At 40.6% G+C, this 16,747-nt stretch overlaps 2 protein-coding genes across 7 annotated transcripts in view; one reads left to right on the plus strand and one right to left on the minus strand.

The window, feature by feature from the left end:
• Positions 1–3,895: 3,895 nt before the first annotated feature.
• Positions 3,896–9,369, minus strand: PDP2 (pyruvate dehydrogenase phosphatase catalytic subunit 2). Of its 5 annotated transcripts, none has more exons than XM_087739013.1 (2): positions 9,132–9,369; positions 3,896–6,019 (listed from the first exon to the last, which is right to left on the minus strand). In XM_087739013.1, the coding sequence occupies exon 2, from the start codon at positions 5,961–5,963 to the stop codon at positions 4,359–4,361; it is 1,605 nt and encodes a 534-aa protein (XP_087595139.1). In that variant the 5' UTR covers positions 5,964–6,019; positions 9,132–9,369; the 3' UTR covers positions 3,896–4,358. The 5 variants fall into 5 exon arrangements, with proteins under 5 accessions (XP_087595139.1, XP_087595137.1, XP_087595138.1 ...); XM_087739011.1 differs by lacking the exon at positions 9,132–9,369 and adding an exon at positions 8,867–9,001; XM_087739012.1 differs by lacking the exon at positions 9,132–9,369 and adding an exon at positions 8,783–8,938.
• Positions 9,159–16,747, plus strand: part of NAE1 (NEDD8 activating enzyme E1 subunit 1) — a 40,187-nt gene continuing 32,598 nt past the window's right edge. The window contains exons 1-2 of one of the 2 annotated variants that reach the window (XM_087739007.1): positions 9,159–9,188; positions 9,955–10,028. In XM_087739007.1, coding sequence (XP_087595133.1) covers positions 9,174–9,188; positions 9,955–10,028 — 89 coding nt within the window. In that variant the 5' untranslated portion in view covers positions 9,159–9,173. Of the gene's footprint in view, positions 9,189–9,907; positions 10,029–16,747 lie in introns of those variants that run through there. The other variant, XM_009465741.2, reaches the window with a different exon arrangement.

Consider the following 16,747-nt stretch of genomic DNA (forward strand, 5'->3'; position numbering starts at 1 on the left):
GAACAAGTCCCTGTAGGATTGGCTCCAAAATTTCAGCAGGGAGGTATGAGAAGTATGATTTATGACCCATTTATCTGCTGCCTAGGGCTCCAGCACCCTTTTAAGCATTGCTGCTTAACCACATTTTCCCCTCTGCATTGTTCCTAGTTCAAAAAAGCTCACCAGAAGGCAAAAAAATGTGCTTTTTTTTCTCTTTTAAGAAATGAGAAGTGCCCAGTTAAGTTTGCTTAACCCAAATAGAAACCACAATTCTGCTTCCTTTCCACAATTGCTTGGCTCCGTCATCTTTTTCCTTCAAGTTGTTAAAGAGCTTCAGTCACGCCATTTTGAGAGTCTCTGGTAGCACAGTCTCAAAGAAGTAGACGCCCCAACGCTTCGTAGCGTGGTGCTGGAGTGCAGGCCAATGGGCCGTAAAGTCCCTGAGCAGCAATTAACTAATGCAACAAGAAATAAGACTAACTCTTACCTGACTGACAACTGGAGTGATCTGACAGCAGCAGTTTGAACTGGTTCTTCAGGATAACGACAAAGATTTAGTAAAATTTCAAGTGTTTTATTTGACAATAGTACTTCTTTGAAAGTTAACCTCTCCACAACAGATACAAAGAAAGAAAATTTTTTTTTTTTTCTTCATGTCACGCCAGGCTTTGTAACCCCAAGAGAAACAAATGCCTTGGATTCTTGCTTTTCTACTTTTTACTGAAGTATTAAGCTTGTGGTAGTAAAGAGCACACACCACCATTGTGGGAAAACCACAGAGCTACAAACGCTTAAGCAAACTCACGCCTACTCAAACTATTTACTTGTACCCTAGCTTGGACGTTTATGCTCTCTGACCTTGCATCTGGCATCTTTTCATATGAGCATTCAGCAGAAAGCATGCCAGATTCCAGTACAATTAAGTCCTGCACCCATTTAATAAAGATTAGTTCTAAGTGCGAAATGAATATTTTTACTTACAAAAACAGTGATCCCTCTCACTATTTACCAAGAAGTTACCAAAAAAAAAAAAAAAAGACCTCTCCAAAACTCCAAATACATTGTGGAGGCCTGAATACTTAAATATAAATAAGCATCATAATTGAGGAACATGGAATAAGAGTTCTGGGAAAAAAAAAAACAAAGTGACAAAGTTGTATTTCAACCCAAGGTTTAAGTTTTAGGGAAGAAAATAATATTTTTTTCTAGTATTTACATCAGTGCTTCACCTCAGATGTTTTACTTAAGAGTCATAATGCCCATAATACCACATTTTGAGACACAGAATTTATGTGCCTGTGTTTTTGACTACTGCTTCTCTGGAACACTATTGAAATAAAGAAAACAAACGCCAAGCAGAACTATCTAACCTAAACCAAACAGGCTGCCTGCAAAGGTGTTTGTTCCAACGTATTTTCAATATTGCAGGACTTGCATCTAAATGTGCTATCAAATTTTCACATCATTGTGCTTGCAGGAGCAGATTAATGCATTTTTTTTTTTGCTCATTTAAACATTGTTGATTCTCCAAGTCACAAAATACTACTTTTATTAATGCCTATTAGCTGTGTTTGCAGTTAGAGATAAAAATGTCTTATGATCCAGTTCAAATGGGTAGAGTCATTATTCTCCTTACCACAAGTATGGATAGATTGTTTTCATTGGCCTGCAACAAATTCCAGGGAGCATGCAGTTAAATCCATGATTTACATCAAAAAAAAAAACCCCAACAAAAACCAAACACCTCTAACTAGTTTAATGTTATCCTTTTCCACTATAGGATAATTATAGCGTTGCACGTTAAACTGAGCAAAACTAACAAGAAATTAGAAGTGGTACCGTTCTTACTGTCAAATGCATCCCCCAAAACAATCATTATCAATTTGCTGTTGCAGTTACAATGACCTACGCACAATAACATACCCAGGAGTAACGCTTAGATGACATAGTACCACAATGACTCTTTGAAAAGACGACCTAGATTTCACCACTGCATGGTGAAAAGAACAAAACCAGCTTATTCTTATTTTATGACTGTATACTCGCAGGTTTGCTATGGTACTTTTGCAGTTGCAGGTTTGCTCTACAGCAAAAGTTTTCTAGATTATCTTCATTAAAAATGTATCGCTTCATATCAACTCTAAGGTGGTTGAGCCCCTTTGTTCCTCTAGCTACGCTGTTAAGTAATTTCCCTATAAGAGATAGTCTAGAAATGCCTTCTTTTACTGCTTTATGTCTAAATTTCAAGCAATGAAGCATGTAACTAATCACAGAAAAGGATTTGAAAGAACAAAATGCTTAGAGCCAACAGGGCGTAGGAGTGCTGCTGAAGAGCTCTCCCCTCCTCCCCCAATTGCCTTGCGGGTAGCCCAGACCCCTCCCGAGGCTGACAGAGCCTGACCTTCATTGCTTGCCGCCTTCTGGCAGGTGAATCTCAGTCGCCACAGCACCAGCCTCAAGGATGAGGGCACGCTTTAAAGTAAATTGGACCCAAGCAACAAGGATTTCAGCAGCATCTGTAACATCTTGCACGTACTTAAAGTCTTCCCGTAGCCCCTCTCACCGAGATTTAAGCGTCAGGTTTCTTGAGGCAATTCTGTTTTGTTGAAATCCAGAGGAACAGACCTACTCATCTTACCTGAAAAACAGGGCTACCTGCCGCCAGGCTGAATTGCTGGATGTACTCCAATATGCACTAGATGAAAAAAAACTTGAGTAAATTAGTTTTCCAAACAGTTGGTTCCTTTAAGGATGCATTCAGTGATTGCAACTGTAGCACTGAATTACAGGTCAATCCTGAATCGTCAAAAGCATGACTATTTTTTTAAACAGCTTTAGTTTCCTTCTAATCAATCTTCAAAACAGATTATTTAAATGCCTGAAAAAGCACTGAGAATTTTTATCTGAAGGAAAAGTATACAAAAAGCCCCAAATCCACAACTGCTACCGGTTTATGCCCCAAGATCTCATCTACTTAACATTTTGAGAAAAATTTAAGTACTTTTTCATGTGCTAAACTGCAGAAGGATAATGCTTTTATTTTAAGTGAAATTCAGGAAAAAAAAAAGCACAATGTTTTTATGTGCTCTGCTGCACCCACACAAGTTCCTACTTGGTAGTAACAGCAGTAAACAGTCCTGTATTCCCAGTACGCATGTTCTTGTGGGCAACAGTTACTGCTGTGCCTGAACAAGGAAAAGAGTCACTAGAGAACACTGTATGAGAAATTTAAGAAAATACAGTTAATTTGCAAGCATAGTATAAAAGAAAACCATTGTAAAATACACAAAAGTATATGTTCAGAGATTAGAACATATATTCCTTAGAGAAAATAACTCTGCACCTACAAGGAAAACCTGACATCCAAAGGCAAAAAAAAAAAAAAAAAAAAGAGTAAAATAAAGATTAAACATATTTTGGTGAAATATCAGCACTGTTATTTCTCTCGTCTAAGTTAAATCTGAAGAGAAAGGTGCTCTCTCTTTTGCTGTATTTACATTTAGATGAATTTTTGAACTTCTGGACCTGTCAAACTTCATTTAAATTACAGTTGGTGGATTTGATGCACAGCTCTTCATAGATCAATACTTAATAAAAGGGTATATTCTTTAAGCAAATTAGACATTTAAATGCTTAAGTCTAGTACTGTTAATTCCTGATCAGGGAATTGTGAAGTCCCTCATGTGTGTTTGAGCTGTAAGTTGTCACACAAGCCCACACACAGAGTTAAGAGAATATGCATTCACACTGCAAAATAATTGTGGAAGAAAATATGATTTTGTTTCCTAGCTTAAAAAAAAAATAATTAGGAAAAAAAAATGTCTGACAATCCCAGGACTCTTTGAACAGCCTTCTTTAGTGTTGTCTTCACATACACAAGGCAATTTGTTAAAGTATCTGACACTGTTACATCAAATAGAGGTTTGGTAGTTTATTTATTTAATTCAATTACAGTGCTTCAATAGAATGCTACTTATTTTCCACAAGAGCAGAACCTTTCTTACACTCCACATAGCTACAGGTATTATCCATCTCTCTGTTAAATTGTACCAGTCTCAGTGGAATTTGTCTCGTTTGTTCATTCGGGAAGTTTCACCAGTGGTTCCCATGGAATCAGAACTGGGTCAGCAATCTTCAGTTCAGTTACATTTCAGTGAACATTCATCAAAACATTTTTCTTCAGTGCGCACAGACCTGGAAACCCAGGGAACTTTCACCAAACTTGCTTCTAGAAAGTTATTTTTGAGACTAGTAAGTAACAAAAAGATTTAGGAACTTCCAGACCATAACACTGGTAAGAGCTCGACTATCAGAGAAAAACAGTAATGCTTTCTGTATCAAAGTTGGCTAGTGGTATAGAACAGCAGCAGTGCAAGTCTCTATTCCTTGTTTCTGTAGTAATTTTCAATTGTTTCTGAATTAAAATACACCACAGTAACTGTGATATCATCTCTGTACATTCTCGCAAGGTCTTCAGGCAGTGTCAGCATGGCAGCAAGTTTCTCTTGGTCCACCTCCCCATACTCATTACTTCCAATTGCATGCCTTATTAAATGAGTAGCTATGTTCTGGTCAAGTGAGGCAATGCCCCTGTTTTTCCTCTGAAGTAACAAGCTGTGCATATAACCCAAATTAACTGGTTTCTCAAAAGCCAGTTGTGGTTTCTGCATATGATGCTCTGTAAGCTGTCCAGCAACAAGTTTTACAACCTTCTCATTGCTTAGCATCTCCCACAGTCCATCCGAAGCAATAACTAGAAACTTATCCTTGCTTCTTAATTTGTGGTATGTGACTTCAGGCTCCGCAGTTAAATAAGGGGGTGTATGGTAGTTTGGAGGAACATACTGATAAATATTTAAAGCCTCAAGATCACAGCTATTCTCGAGAATGCTGTGTTGCAATTCTTTACTCCATTTTAATTGCACATCTCCAAAAGCTCTGGAGGGCATGAGAATCCCCAGTAATCTGTCATTCACAAATAAGGTTTTCTCCTCAGATCTAGGATGTTCTCTCTTCAGTCTTCTAATTTCAAATTCATCGAAGGCGTTGTGGTCTCGGGTTAGAGGGAGAGTAGACCACGTTCCGTCTTCTTCACAAACCCCTAAAATTGCTCTGCAATCACCAGTATTTGCGACATGTAAGTGAACACCATCAACGTGAGCTACGCAGGCTGTTGCACCAGAAAAAGCTACTTGAAGGGCAATATTTCTCATCGATTCATTTTCCTGGGGAGCCTGAACTTCCAGTGATATGTCCGAGTCTAACCTTTGGAATGCACATATCATGGCTTCTTCTAAACTAAATCCTGGCTCCGTGTCTAGGTCCAGCAAATGTTGCCAGTAAACCCGGAGGCTTTCAAAATATTGTGAAGTTATTTCTCGATACTCTACATCGTTTGGATGCTTGTGCCACTGCAGAATAGGCAGAACTGGTTTCATGCACTCCACAGCAAGCTCGATCTCTTCCAGGGTTTGCCGAGACATGAGAGACACCGCTATATAATGAAGTAGCCTCTCGCTTACCGCCTGAGCACACGCGGAACCCGCATGACCATCGAAGACTCCAAACATCATCCCTTTGGTCTGCAAGCAAGTGGCTGCACTTCTGCGGTCTTCAATAGGCGTGTTGGATGCCAACTGGTTACTTTCAAACCTCAACACGGAATTTGCATTTTTACCATTCAAATCCAGTACTTTATGGGATAATTCACCTGCTCTGAGTATATCGTTGATTTGTGATGGCGACAACTGGAAAGAGAAATGTTCTTCTTCGGTGGAAGTGTGTCGGAATGCTTTTTTTAAGGAGAAAGTATTGTCTAAGCTGCAGCTCCCAGCAGGGTAGAGACGTGTTTTGGAGAAAACAAGCTTCCATTTTATCTTGTTTCTATTTGGGATACAGATGGAGTACAAACGTCCTTTTCCTTGTAAAACAATGCTGTTTCTTGCTGAGCTTAAGATCCAGGATGATACAGTTCCTGACATCATAAGTCACTTCACAAATAGGAGCACCTTCCTTCAGTAACACAGAACGCCCTTATAGCCTGGAATGTAAGAATAGGAAAGGTATAAAATTTAGAAGGTTCACAAGAAGCTTTCTATATAGCAATACAAAAACAAGCCTAGAGCTCACAGAAATATTCAGAACTTTTTCCCAAAAAAGACCGTTATAGATAGAGGCAGCTTAAAAGTGATAGAATTTCCATCACTTATTCATAACCTTGGTGAATTTAGCTAGGGTATGACTGCCCCTCTCCACTTAACTCATCAGAAAAGCTGATTTTTATTTTCCAGGCATGGTTTTCCTCGTTGTGGCAAGGCTAAGAAGAAATTCCAACATTACAAGAAATGCAATCATAAACTGTTCAGTGAAAAGCCTTGTCTAACATGACACAGAACAGAGATCCAACGAGTTAGAAAACAGGAACTCAAGTGACAATTAATGCACAACTTTAAAAAGGCCTGCTAGAGCACAATTCTATTAATACACTCTTAAGATCAGTGCTCAAACCCTACGGAAAAACTGAAAGATGTGGCAAATTAATGTTTTATATAAATTGCCATGATCCTCACATCTAGAACAAGCTAGTCTACCTTTCCAATTCTGTTCCAGCTTATAAGTTTGACTCTTCTTTTTTTTACCTTCAAGGTCTTAACCAACCTTCACGCGGGTAGGATTTTTTTGTGCAGCTGAAGGCGGATTCTACTGCTGGTTAATTAATGCATTTATCATGGCATTGCGTGCTTTGATGCAGTGAAAGTTATAACATGGTTACATTGACAACTTTTACAGGTTTACAATTTGGCTTGTTCATTTGGAGTGCAATGAGAACAAGCAGCTGTGAAGAGCTCTGCTGCCAACAGTGCTAAAACCTAGGGCACCTGAACAGCTGAAGTTCTTCAGTTGCCATGGGGGACGTCCATCATATTGTCTCCTACTTTAAATAAGGTATTCAAGCTGTGGGAAATTGCTAAGTACAACTAGATGCTTACTCCACAACAGAATTTTGCCCCATGGATTTTGAAAGCTAACTGTATAGTAGCACCACAAGTACAGTTACTCTGAAAAGATCACGCTAGCAGCCAGTTAGAACAATACAGTTTTCTGGGAGCTCTGAACCACTTTCAGGTGGCCTGTAGCACTTTGTACTCTAGGTCTCAGGCCAGAGTTGCTACATACTACTGCAATATTGTTTTTTTAGCAGGACTTTTAATGAGAAATAACAAGAAGCCAGCCTGGACAGTTGTATAAAAATTGTTCTAAGAAATCAGAAGGAGCTAAAAACAAACTTGAACTATTCTAAACAAAAGGCCTACTGATACAACGCAAGGACTTTACTGAAATCCCATTTGGAAAACAAAAGTAATGTGTCACAAAACATTTCTGAAGCGTACCACCCATGCTTAACAACAGAAAAGAGTAGACAAGCCCCCACCACTATAATTCTGGGGACTTTATGAGGACAGGTGAAGACACAGCACAATTTTACTGCTGCTGTCAGGAGAGCAGATGGTAAAGGCGATGCCAGTTCATTGCTCAAGGCTTGCCTGCAGTCTCCTGGGACACTGGCATCTCCCAACACAACCAACACCTTTTGTTGTACTGCAGAGAGAACACAACCAAAATAAAGCTAATAGGCAGACAGCTGATACTGCTAACTCCAGCATCACTTAAACCCAAAAAGCATCAATAGTGCAAGACAAGCCTTTGCGTTTGCCAACCTTTCCCAGGCCATTCCCCATCCTTTTTTTTTTTTTCTTCGTTCTCTTCCCACCCTTCTGAACCACGTGAGACTGAAACAATGGCGACTTTCATGTTCTTGACTCAAAAAGCCTATAGAAACAATGTTTTAAACAAACTTAACCCTGTTCACATCAGCTGGCAGACAGACACAGCAAGGTGGTGGGTTTTTTTTCCTAGCAGCAGAGTTGCCTAATACCATTTAGACATGTGTTTGCCTGAGGTCAGGTAGCATCGATCAGTCCTGAAGCACATTTCTGAACCACCCCTACTCACTGCCCGTAACTATGATTTTCACGTCCTCAGGTTCCTACCCAGTCACAGTGCGCAGACTCCAGTGCTTCTGCCCAGGACACCCACCTGCATCCGTTAGCCGCTCCAGCACAAGCCATGTTAAAACACGGTAGCAGCGCTAATAAAAGCAATGTGCTAAAGACCATTATGTAAGAGCCAATTACATAAAACCTCACGCTCCCTGCGTGGCACACCTACTGCTTCAGCACCAAACGCAGCACTTCCTCATCAGGTGAATTAGTGTCATCACTGAAACCCAAAGTGCCCCACAACACAGCCCACTCGCTGCTGGGAAGTCAGAGGATGCACTGGGGGCTCACAGAAGAGGAGCGCCCACTTTTTTCCCATAAAACAACAGATATCCATTACATTTAGTTCTACAGCCCCCCCCCCCCATATTCCCCTCACGCCCGCTCCCGCCACTGCCCGCACACCCAACCCTTACCCCCCACGCACCAGCCCCTACCCCGCTGCTCCCGACAAGCTCCCCGCCTCCCCAGCCCCTGCCCCGCGCCGCCCGCACACCCCACCGCACACCCTGCCCCACACACACCCCCGCGGCCCTTTCCCCCCAGAGCCGCCCCGCGGCCTTCCTGCCCCCACGGCCCCGTCCTCCCGCCGCCGTGAGCGCTGCCCCTTGAGCAGAGTCGTCAGCTCCGGCCCGGCTCCGCTCCCTCCGTCCCGCGGCACCGCCCCCTGCCCGGCTCGGCCGGTGCCAGGGCGGACGGGCCGGCGGCCGCCGCCCAGGCGAGCCCCCGCGGCCGGCGCTCACCCGGCGGCGGCTGAAGCGCCCCTGCGGCGGCAAGGGCGGCGCCTTCTGCCCACCCCCGCGCGCGGCGCCCCCGGGCGCACCCACCGGCCGCAGCAGCCGCCACGCGACCCCCGCCGCCTGCAGGTTCCGGGCTCGCCGGCGCGGCGCGGGCGGTGGGCGCTGATTGACAGCCCCGCCGCCCAACCCGCGCCTCCGACGCCAGAGACGCCCTCGGAGCCCCGCCCCGAGCAACTGCCGCGCCGTGGGGCGGCGCGCGGGTTCCTGTCAGGACGCGGCGGGACGGACGAAGCGCGTGGGGCCGAGCCCGGCCTCCCTCCCGCCCCTCCGCCATGTTCTCCTCAGCGCCTGCCTTTGCCCGCAGCAGCTCCTCCGCCGGCAAGCTCGGTCGCAGATGCGGAGGGGCGAGGTAAAGCTCGCTGCGGAGCTGCCGCCAGGCCCAGGGGTGAGGAGGCGTCCCGGGGGCGGGCGCTGGGCCGGGCCCCGGAGCCTCCCGTCACCTCAGCTGCCCCGCGCTCGGTCAATAGAGCCGTGCCCTTGGCTGCCGCACCGCGCGGGTGAGGCGCTGAGGGCGGGTCAGGCGCCCGGCCCTTCTCGGTTTCCTGCGTATTTTTAAGCAGGATAATAACGTGACCAATAAAAGCAAGCAGATGAGATGCATTAGAAAATAAAGCATCAGCAAGATTTTTTTTTTCCCCATTAATAGACTTCAAAAACCGTTATTCTCTTGAGGGAGGGTCCTTAGGATTTTTGTTTGTTTGTTTGTTTTTTAAATACAATTCTACCTCCTTCAGTGGCGAGGCCACCAGCTGATGAGGCTCAAAATCACAAAGCCCTTTTGAAAATGATAGGCCATATAAATGATGGAGAGCACAAATTAAGGGCTCGTTTTACTGGCTCCCTGTTTTTTTGGTTTCATGTGTCTGCTTGCTTTGGTTAAAATTTCTGCTGAGTGGTTTTATACCATGTAACAAGACAAGGAACAGGCCCAAAGTGCATGGTGGTTAATAAGTAGATATTGTGTACTATGCATTGGTTACTAAGTACTCCTCGCTTTAACCCGCAATAGTGATTTTGCAAAAACAGACGGTCACGAGTCACAAAAGGCTTTGATACTACCAGTGCATTTTTTATTTTCCTGGCTTCTTGTACTGAAGCATTTTTCATTTAAATAGTGTGTTGCAGGTATCCTAGATGAGATAAATGTGTTCCCAGATTATCTCAAGTGGAAGGATGCGCGATCATCTTCGTGAGTCTGAGTTTTGTTTCTTGTTTTTATTAATACAATGAAACATATTGGAAGACCAAACCAAGGAAAAAAAATAGAAGGTCACCTTAAAGAAAAATTTCAGGACATTATTCTAGCACACATGAAAACAATTCTCTTAAGTTTGACATAATTATTTTATTTGTCTGACAGATTTACTGAACTAAAAGAGGTCACGCACAGCAGCCCTTACCTACATCTCTCTGCTTTGCTCCACTGCTTGGATATACCGACAGTAGTTTCTGAGTGTCAAGGCACTCTTCATTCTGACTTACCAATTTTTTCATCTTTTGTACCATTTACAATAGTGATAAAACCTCATACAGCAGCCTAAAAATTAACTTGACTGCTCTGGGTTTCCTGTGCTCCCAGCATGTTTAAATGCTTCTCTTCAGCTGAAAGCTAGTACTTATTGGTCACATGTTCATGCAGTAATTTCATACATGCATAAGCTGAAGTGATTTAGGAAATGTGTAAATGAAGGTGAAACAATTAACAGTCCTGCAGACGAAGGTGTCACTTTTATTCCATATTTTCTAAGCACAAGAAGGAATACCATATTGAAGGCTTCTAAGAAACTTAATGGATTTCAGGGTTAATATCTAGTACTTGAGAGGACTGGATATTAAGTTGAATGGAGATTTAGATTCTGCTTTGGAGTGTTTCATTATGCTGATGACCCAGAGTAATGTATAAATAAAGTAGAAATGCTACTCTGATGTGATATGAGGACAGAAACAGTATTGCTCAGGCTTGCAGTATTTTTGCCTTCAGGAATATCTAATTAAAATGGCAAATTTCTGTGGCAACAGTGGCTTGGTTGCCATAGTGCTCTATCTTGTTAATTTGCATTGAAAAAATTATAACTCAAGTTTCTTTAAATAAAACTAAGATTTGGTTTTGACTTCCCTGTTTATACGTGAGCTAAAGTTCAGTATCAAATGTCCTGTGCCAGGAGAAAGTTCTTGCCAGTATTTACAAGCAAATGAGTGTAATTCCAGAGGTATTGCATTAAGGTGCAGTGATAGGTTAAAATGTAGCAAATGCTATATTTAGATTTTTTTCAAGGTATAATTTTATCTGTCGGCTTGTACAATCAGCAACTCTGATTTCTTTGCAAATAGGTTTTTGTGCTCATTTCTGTGTTGCTTGTTTAGGCCATGATCCATCTCCCACTAAAGTCAATGACAGTTTCAGCAGACTTAAATAGGTTTCAGATAAAATGAAATGTTTATTTAAGCCTAAAAGGTCAGTTTGAGAAAGGCCATTGCATGCAACTGGTTGCAATCAGGCCACTCACGCACATGGTGTCTTCACTTCTGACCTTGGGGGATTAACAAAATATTTTAAAATTGCTTTATTTCTGCTTATATTGCATATCTCACACTGCATACAGGGACTTGAAATAAGCTTGGGTTTACTGTTTTGTGATCTTTTATGCCTTGATTTAATTTTAGATTCTATGATGACCTTAATATTAAGGCAAAAATGACTTATTATTCATTATCTTAGCTGTGTCAAGTTTCTTAACAAAGCATTAAGAATGATCTGAGGAGAATAACTAGCTCAAGGTTAAATTACAATATACTGAAGATGCTGACACCGTCACAGAAACAATTGTATTTGTTCTACTTCATTAATTCCCAAAATCTGTTGACAAAGACAAAAGTAAATTACTTTGTGCAGCCTTTGCAAAGCAGACATATTTCAGCAGTCTGTTCTAGATTTTAAACATTTGTTTCAAAAAAAAAAATGAAGTATAATAGAAGATGCACAATCTTATATACCTGGAGTAATTCAAGTAAGTTAATACAGAATTATCTGAGTTATTCAGTGGTAACAGAGAACATTTGCACAATGAGGATTTTCATACACAGAACTGAAGGTAGATGTCTGCAAAAACTGATAAGAAAAACTGACTTCTTGCGAGGGAGTGTGGGGAGATCTCCCACAGACCATAAACTTTCCTTGAGGGTTTTAGCACTTAGTATTCCGCTTTGAAAAGAGCAGCAGCCAACTCAGCTCTGGGAGTATCTATGTTGCTGAAAGAATTCTAGTTAACTGAAGTTCAGAGAATCGTGGTTCCACAGTAACTGGACTCCTAACAGCACTATATCACCCTTTCTCTCTGAAAAGCCAACACTGTCTAGAAGAACTGAAAAAATTAGAAGGCAAAAGAGCTCATATGTATGCATCACTTGGAAATGGCATATGAAAGTATACTTGGTACAGCTCTGACAGTTTGGGATAATGAGGTCTTCAGTTGAAGTTAAGAAACAGCCAGAATGTATCTAGGAGGTGGATCTAGGAGGTGGAAGAACAGCTGTTTCTAATTTTTCATGTCCTTTTATCAAAGGAGAATAATTCTGTGACTGACTGGACAGGGAAACTTAAAGCTTTCTATCTGACTTTCCTTACACTGATACTGCACTATTTGGGGTTTCCTTTGTTCCTATGGAACATCATTACTTTTTTTCCCTCCCTTTGTTTGTTTGGGCAACTGGTTGTGGCTAATTTGGTGCAATATATACAGCTTCTGCTTCCAGAAGCTGCAAATAGATGCCCATCAGCTACCGCTGCCTTCACAGCAGGTGCTGTGATGGATTACTTTCCACTAACTGATTGATATTCATGAAAGGTGTGGGACTCCTAGTGCTTTTTAAACATTTCTTGTTATGGGGACACACGAAGAACAGGACCATCAAATAAGCCTGATGTTCCTAAGAAAGCAAGTTAAAAAATCAGAATAATATTTCTAATAAATAACTAATCCTTTTCCTAAAAGCTGACTAGTAAGAAACACAATTTGAATCCAAAGAGAAGTAGTTTACTAAAAGTTTTCCTGAAATGGAGAGAAAGATACACATTAGAAAATAGCCATAGATCCAAACCCTTTGGAAACTTGTGAATGACCGTCATGCAAAGGAAGGTAGGTCCTTTGAATGAATAGGCGCTCTGGTCCATCTTAGGGAATACAGATGGAGTCGGAACTTGCCCTTGCACAAAAAGCACAACAGCCTAACTACGCAGCTTTTTGAAAGGAAACGAGCGCGATGCCAGCCCACAAAACACTTGGATACCTTCCTGCTGAGAGCCCTTAAAAACATCAGCTGTTTTCTGTGTGTATTTTGCCCTGTGAATAGTGACTTACGTTACATTTGCTGTATATCATATTTTGAATCTTGACAAAAGGTAAATTAGCACATTAGATGCAGGGATCTCTTCTTATAAACAACAAAAAAACCCATGAATGAGACTGGGAAAAATAAATTTCTGCTAGGTCTGTTAAAGCAATTGCATTTTCCTAGTTTGGTTACATCAAATTCCAGTCTTTGATCCTCCTATATGATCTAAAACAAACACTCAAATGCTAGGAAAGCAAACAAGCTGCAAGAAATGTCATTGAGCAGAGGTAAACACAACAAACAACTGTAGGAAAAATGCCATTCCAAGTCTCCAACTTCATTTAATCTCTGGTGCTACAGCAGAGGCTAAGCAGTGTGTCTATATATGAAGTTGCAGGGGGGTTAAACTGAAAATCCAGTTTAAGTTAATGTAATTGGACTGGTGCAAAGGCCTATCTAGTTGCTGTAATTGGATCTGAACTCCACATATATAATTTTTACCAGGCGTTGCTTACAAACTGGTTCAAGTTAAACTGAAATACGTGTTCAGTTAAGGTTCTGTGCCACTGTAAAAGTGAGTTTGAATTTATTGGGGACAGCTTACAAGTGCAGGAAAGGCTTCTGGCTTGGTATGAAGAGCTCATGGGTAGAAAACTAATTATATTCCTTTCCTCCCTCTCCTCCTTCTACCTTCTTCACCTCCAACAGATGAAAAGACTGAGTTGACTCTTGAATTGCTGCATTTAATATTCCACTATATTAATGTGAAATGAAACAAAATGACAGTTTGCATTACTATGTTGCTGTTCACAACCTGGAGTGAGGGGCTGAAATTTTACTAAAATTCAAATGTGATGCAAGTAGCAGTATAAATGGAACATCAGAGGTATAAACATTTTCTGCCTTGCAGCCATGCAAATTGGGAATAGTTCTGTGAAAGTCAGTCAGGTTTCATCAGTATACTGTAGTTTCCTCAGGGTAAGTGAGAAAAAACTTGAGACACCCCCCCCCTTACAGGCAGTGTACAGCAACATGCTTTGATACTCAGTGTCTTTACTAAATGGTCACTTTTGCATGCAGAAGGAATTCAGAGAGGAAAACAGCTAATCTCAGGTATAAGATAACATCTCTTTTTTTTCAGGCTTATCTCTGTTTTTTTCCTGAAATGCTCCCTTTTTTTATCTTTCTGACCTTTAAACACCACCAAAAGCACCATCTGGTGACAAGGCACCTTGCAACACTTTTCCCCTCATGCTTATATTTGGGTTAATTTACACTCAGCATGAAATATATCATTATAAATCACTGCTAGATCATATCAATGGTATCACTGAAACGGCCTAAAAATCTTTCTGTTTGCAGAGGATGGGGGAAAAAAACCAACAACCCTAAGTTGAACCTTAACTATAGCTATTAAAGTTAAAAAGGTAAAGTTAAGATAGCATGCAGTTTACCAGGCAGAGGATATCTCCACTCTTATCAGTGAAAAGAGGAACAAAAAATTGTGACTGATTTATTGAGTTTCTTTTGTAAGATTGATTTTTATCTGATAAAGGAGTTTCAAGGACTGCATATGTAGAGCCAGCACAGGGATTTCAATTACACTCACCCATACCTTTAAAAATAATTATTGTCAAGGTTAAATTCTCTCATCCGTTGTATTTTGACTGAATTGGCCTTAAAAATTGATTTAAGCGTTGTGGTAAGAATGGAAAGAAACAGCCACTAGATGGCATTTTTAGTCTAGCTTTTACAGCTGGGCAATTTCAGCTACTGTCCTAAATATAAGGCCTCATGTTCTCTCAGTCATGACAACTGTGATCCTATTCCAAGTTAAGCTAAGCCTTGCTGGAGTGGTTAGATTCAACTGCTATTTTCCCTTCAACATAGCTGGTAGAAGATAAGGATAGCACAGGTTCTAGAACTTGAATGACCTTGATGGAGGAGCTTTGCTGAGGAATGTTTATGTGCAGAGGAAGACAATTTAGAAGGAAAACAGAGGAAATGAAGTTTCTGCAAATCCTCAAAAAGTACTGATGCATAGCACATGAATTGCCTTTGAGGGGGACATTTGTACTAGAGGCGCTAGCTAGAATACTGTTAGGAGTTCAGACAAGCAAAGTGGTAATAGTGGCTTGATTCCTATGGTCTTACAAAACACAGCACTTTGTAAATTGATGGTCACGTCTGTATGTGCAAGCACTAAAACATAGCTCAGATCAAAAGTGGAATTATTAAATAGTAGAAGTTTGTACTGTTTAGTTAGTATCTTCTGAGGGTCTCAAAGCATATTATATAGTACACAGTCCTTGGGTTTGATTATCCTCATCTCATGGATAACAAGATAAAACAATGACGGTAAAAGAAATAAAGAAGTTCTTGCTGTAAGGCTCTCAAGTTAACTCTATTTCAACCAATATATTAACAAGTCAAGAATCTGTATAAGGAACACCAATGAATATGGTTCCTTGTACCCCAGAATATTATTACTAGGATAACTTTGCTAAAGGAGAAAGAATCATCAGTGAAGCTCTTCATGCTACCCCTTCTGAAAAGTAACTTAGATTGTTCCCCACCAAAAGACTTAAAATCACCAATGAATCAGTTTTATTTTTGTTATTTTTGCTATGTTTTCCTGGTAGACTATATTTTCAGCTACAGGGAAAACACTGTACAGCAAAGCTTAATCTAACTGAATACTATACCTTCATCATCCTGATTGCGTTATTCATTGAATATACAATAAAATTCACTATTTCATGTAATATTTGATATTTTTTCTTGCAGTTTGCTTTTATAATCTCAAAATAAATGAAGTGCATTAAGTTGTAGAATGTAGTTTATACCTTTAAAACCATACAGAAATTAAATGTTTGTGCTTTTTTATTGGATGACCAGGGTTTCAAGAAATGAAAAGTATATAAAAGGCTTCCTTTTATATTTTGCTTCACCATGGTAAAAATAGATCATGTTCTTTAATCCAACAACTGAAAAAACCCTATAAATAAAATAAAATTTGTTTCTGAAGGAAGGTATAGATCAGTTTTTCCCAGAAACTGAACACCTTGGGGGATTCAGCATTTAAAGCTCTTTACAATAGCTAAGCTTTTACAATAACCTTGTGAGCTAAACATTATCCTTCTGTTGTACATGAGTAAACCACCCTTAAAGAAGCTTAAAGTACTGTGTTCAAGGTCACAGAATGGACACATTCTGTGGATAAGTAAGATTTTTATTTCATTAGACTGAGTGGCTGTAGCTGGGGAAAAACTGGACAAAGTTTTGGTATACAAGCCCTCTTTACCTTTTATGAAAGACTGAGTGAGCAGAAACCTACTTATATGCCTAGAATGAGAGAAAACACTGAAAATACTAATCAGTGACCTGCTCTGTGAAAGTGTATACTAATACTAATGCAGCAGTACTTTGGTAGCTTGGTAAAAATTTAACCAATATTACTTACCGCATATAGAGAGCTTAATCAGGAAAGTATTTTAATTTACCCTAATAAAATGTACTTGGACTATCAAATATGTAAGGTTCTTTTGAAAGACTTTTTACATTTTAAAATGAGTC

The sequence above is a fragment of the Nipponia nippon genome, unplaced genomic scaffold (genome assembly GCF_047370975.1).
Source record: "Nipponia nippon isolate SJK-2023a ecotype South Korea unplaced genomic scaffold, ASM4737097v1 scaffold_7, whole genome shotgun sequence".
In the NCBI taxonomy this organism is placed as follows: domain Eukaryota; kingdom Metazoa; phylum Chordata; class Aves; order Pelecaniformes; family Threskiornithidae; genus Nipponia; species Nipponia nippon.

Bases quoted from the DNA above. Each gene is read 5' to 3' on its own strand.
- PDP2 (XM_087739013.1), bottom strand. From the start codon at position 5,963: ATGATGTCAGGAACTGTATCATCCTGGATCTTAAGCTCAGCAAGAAAC.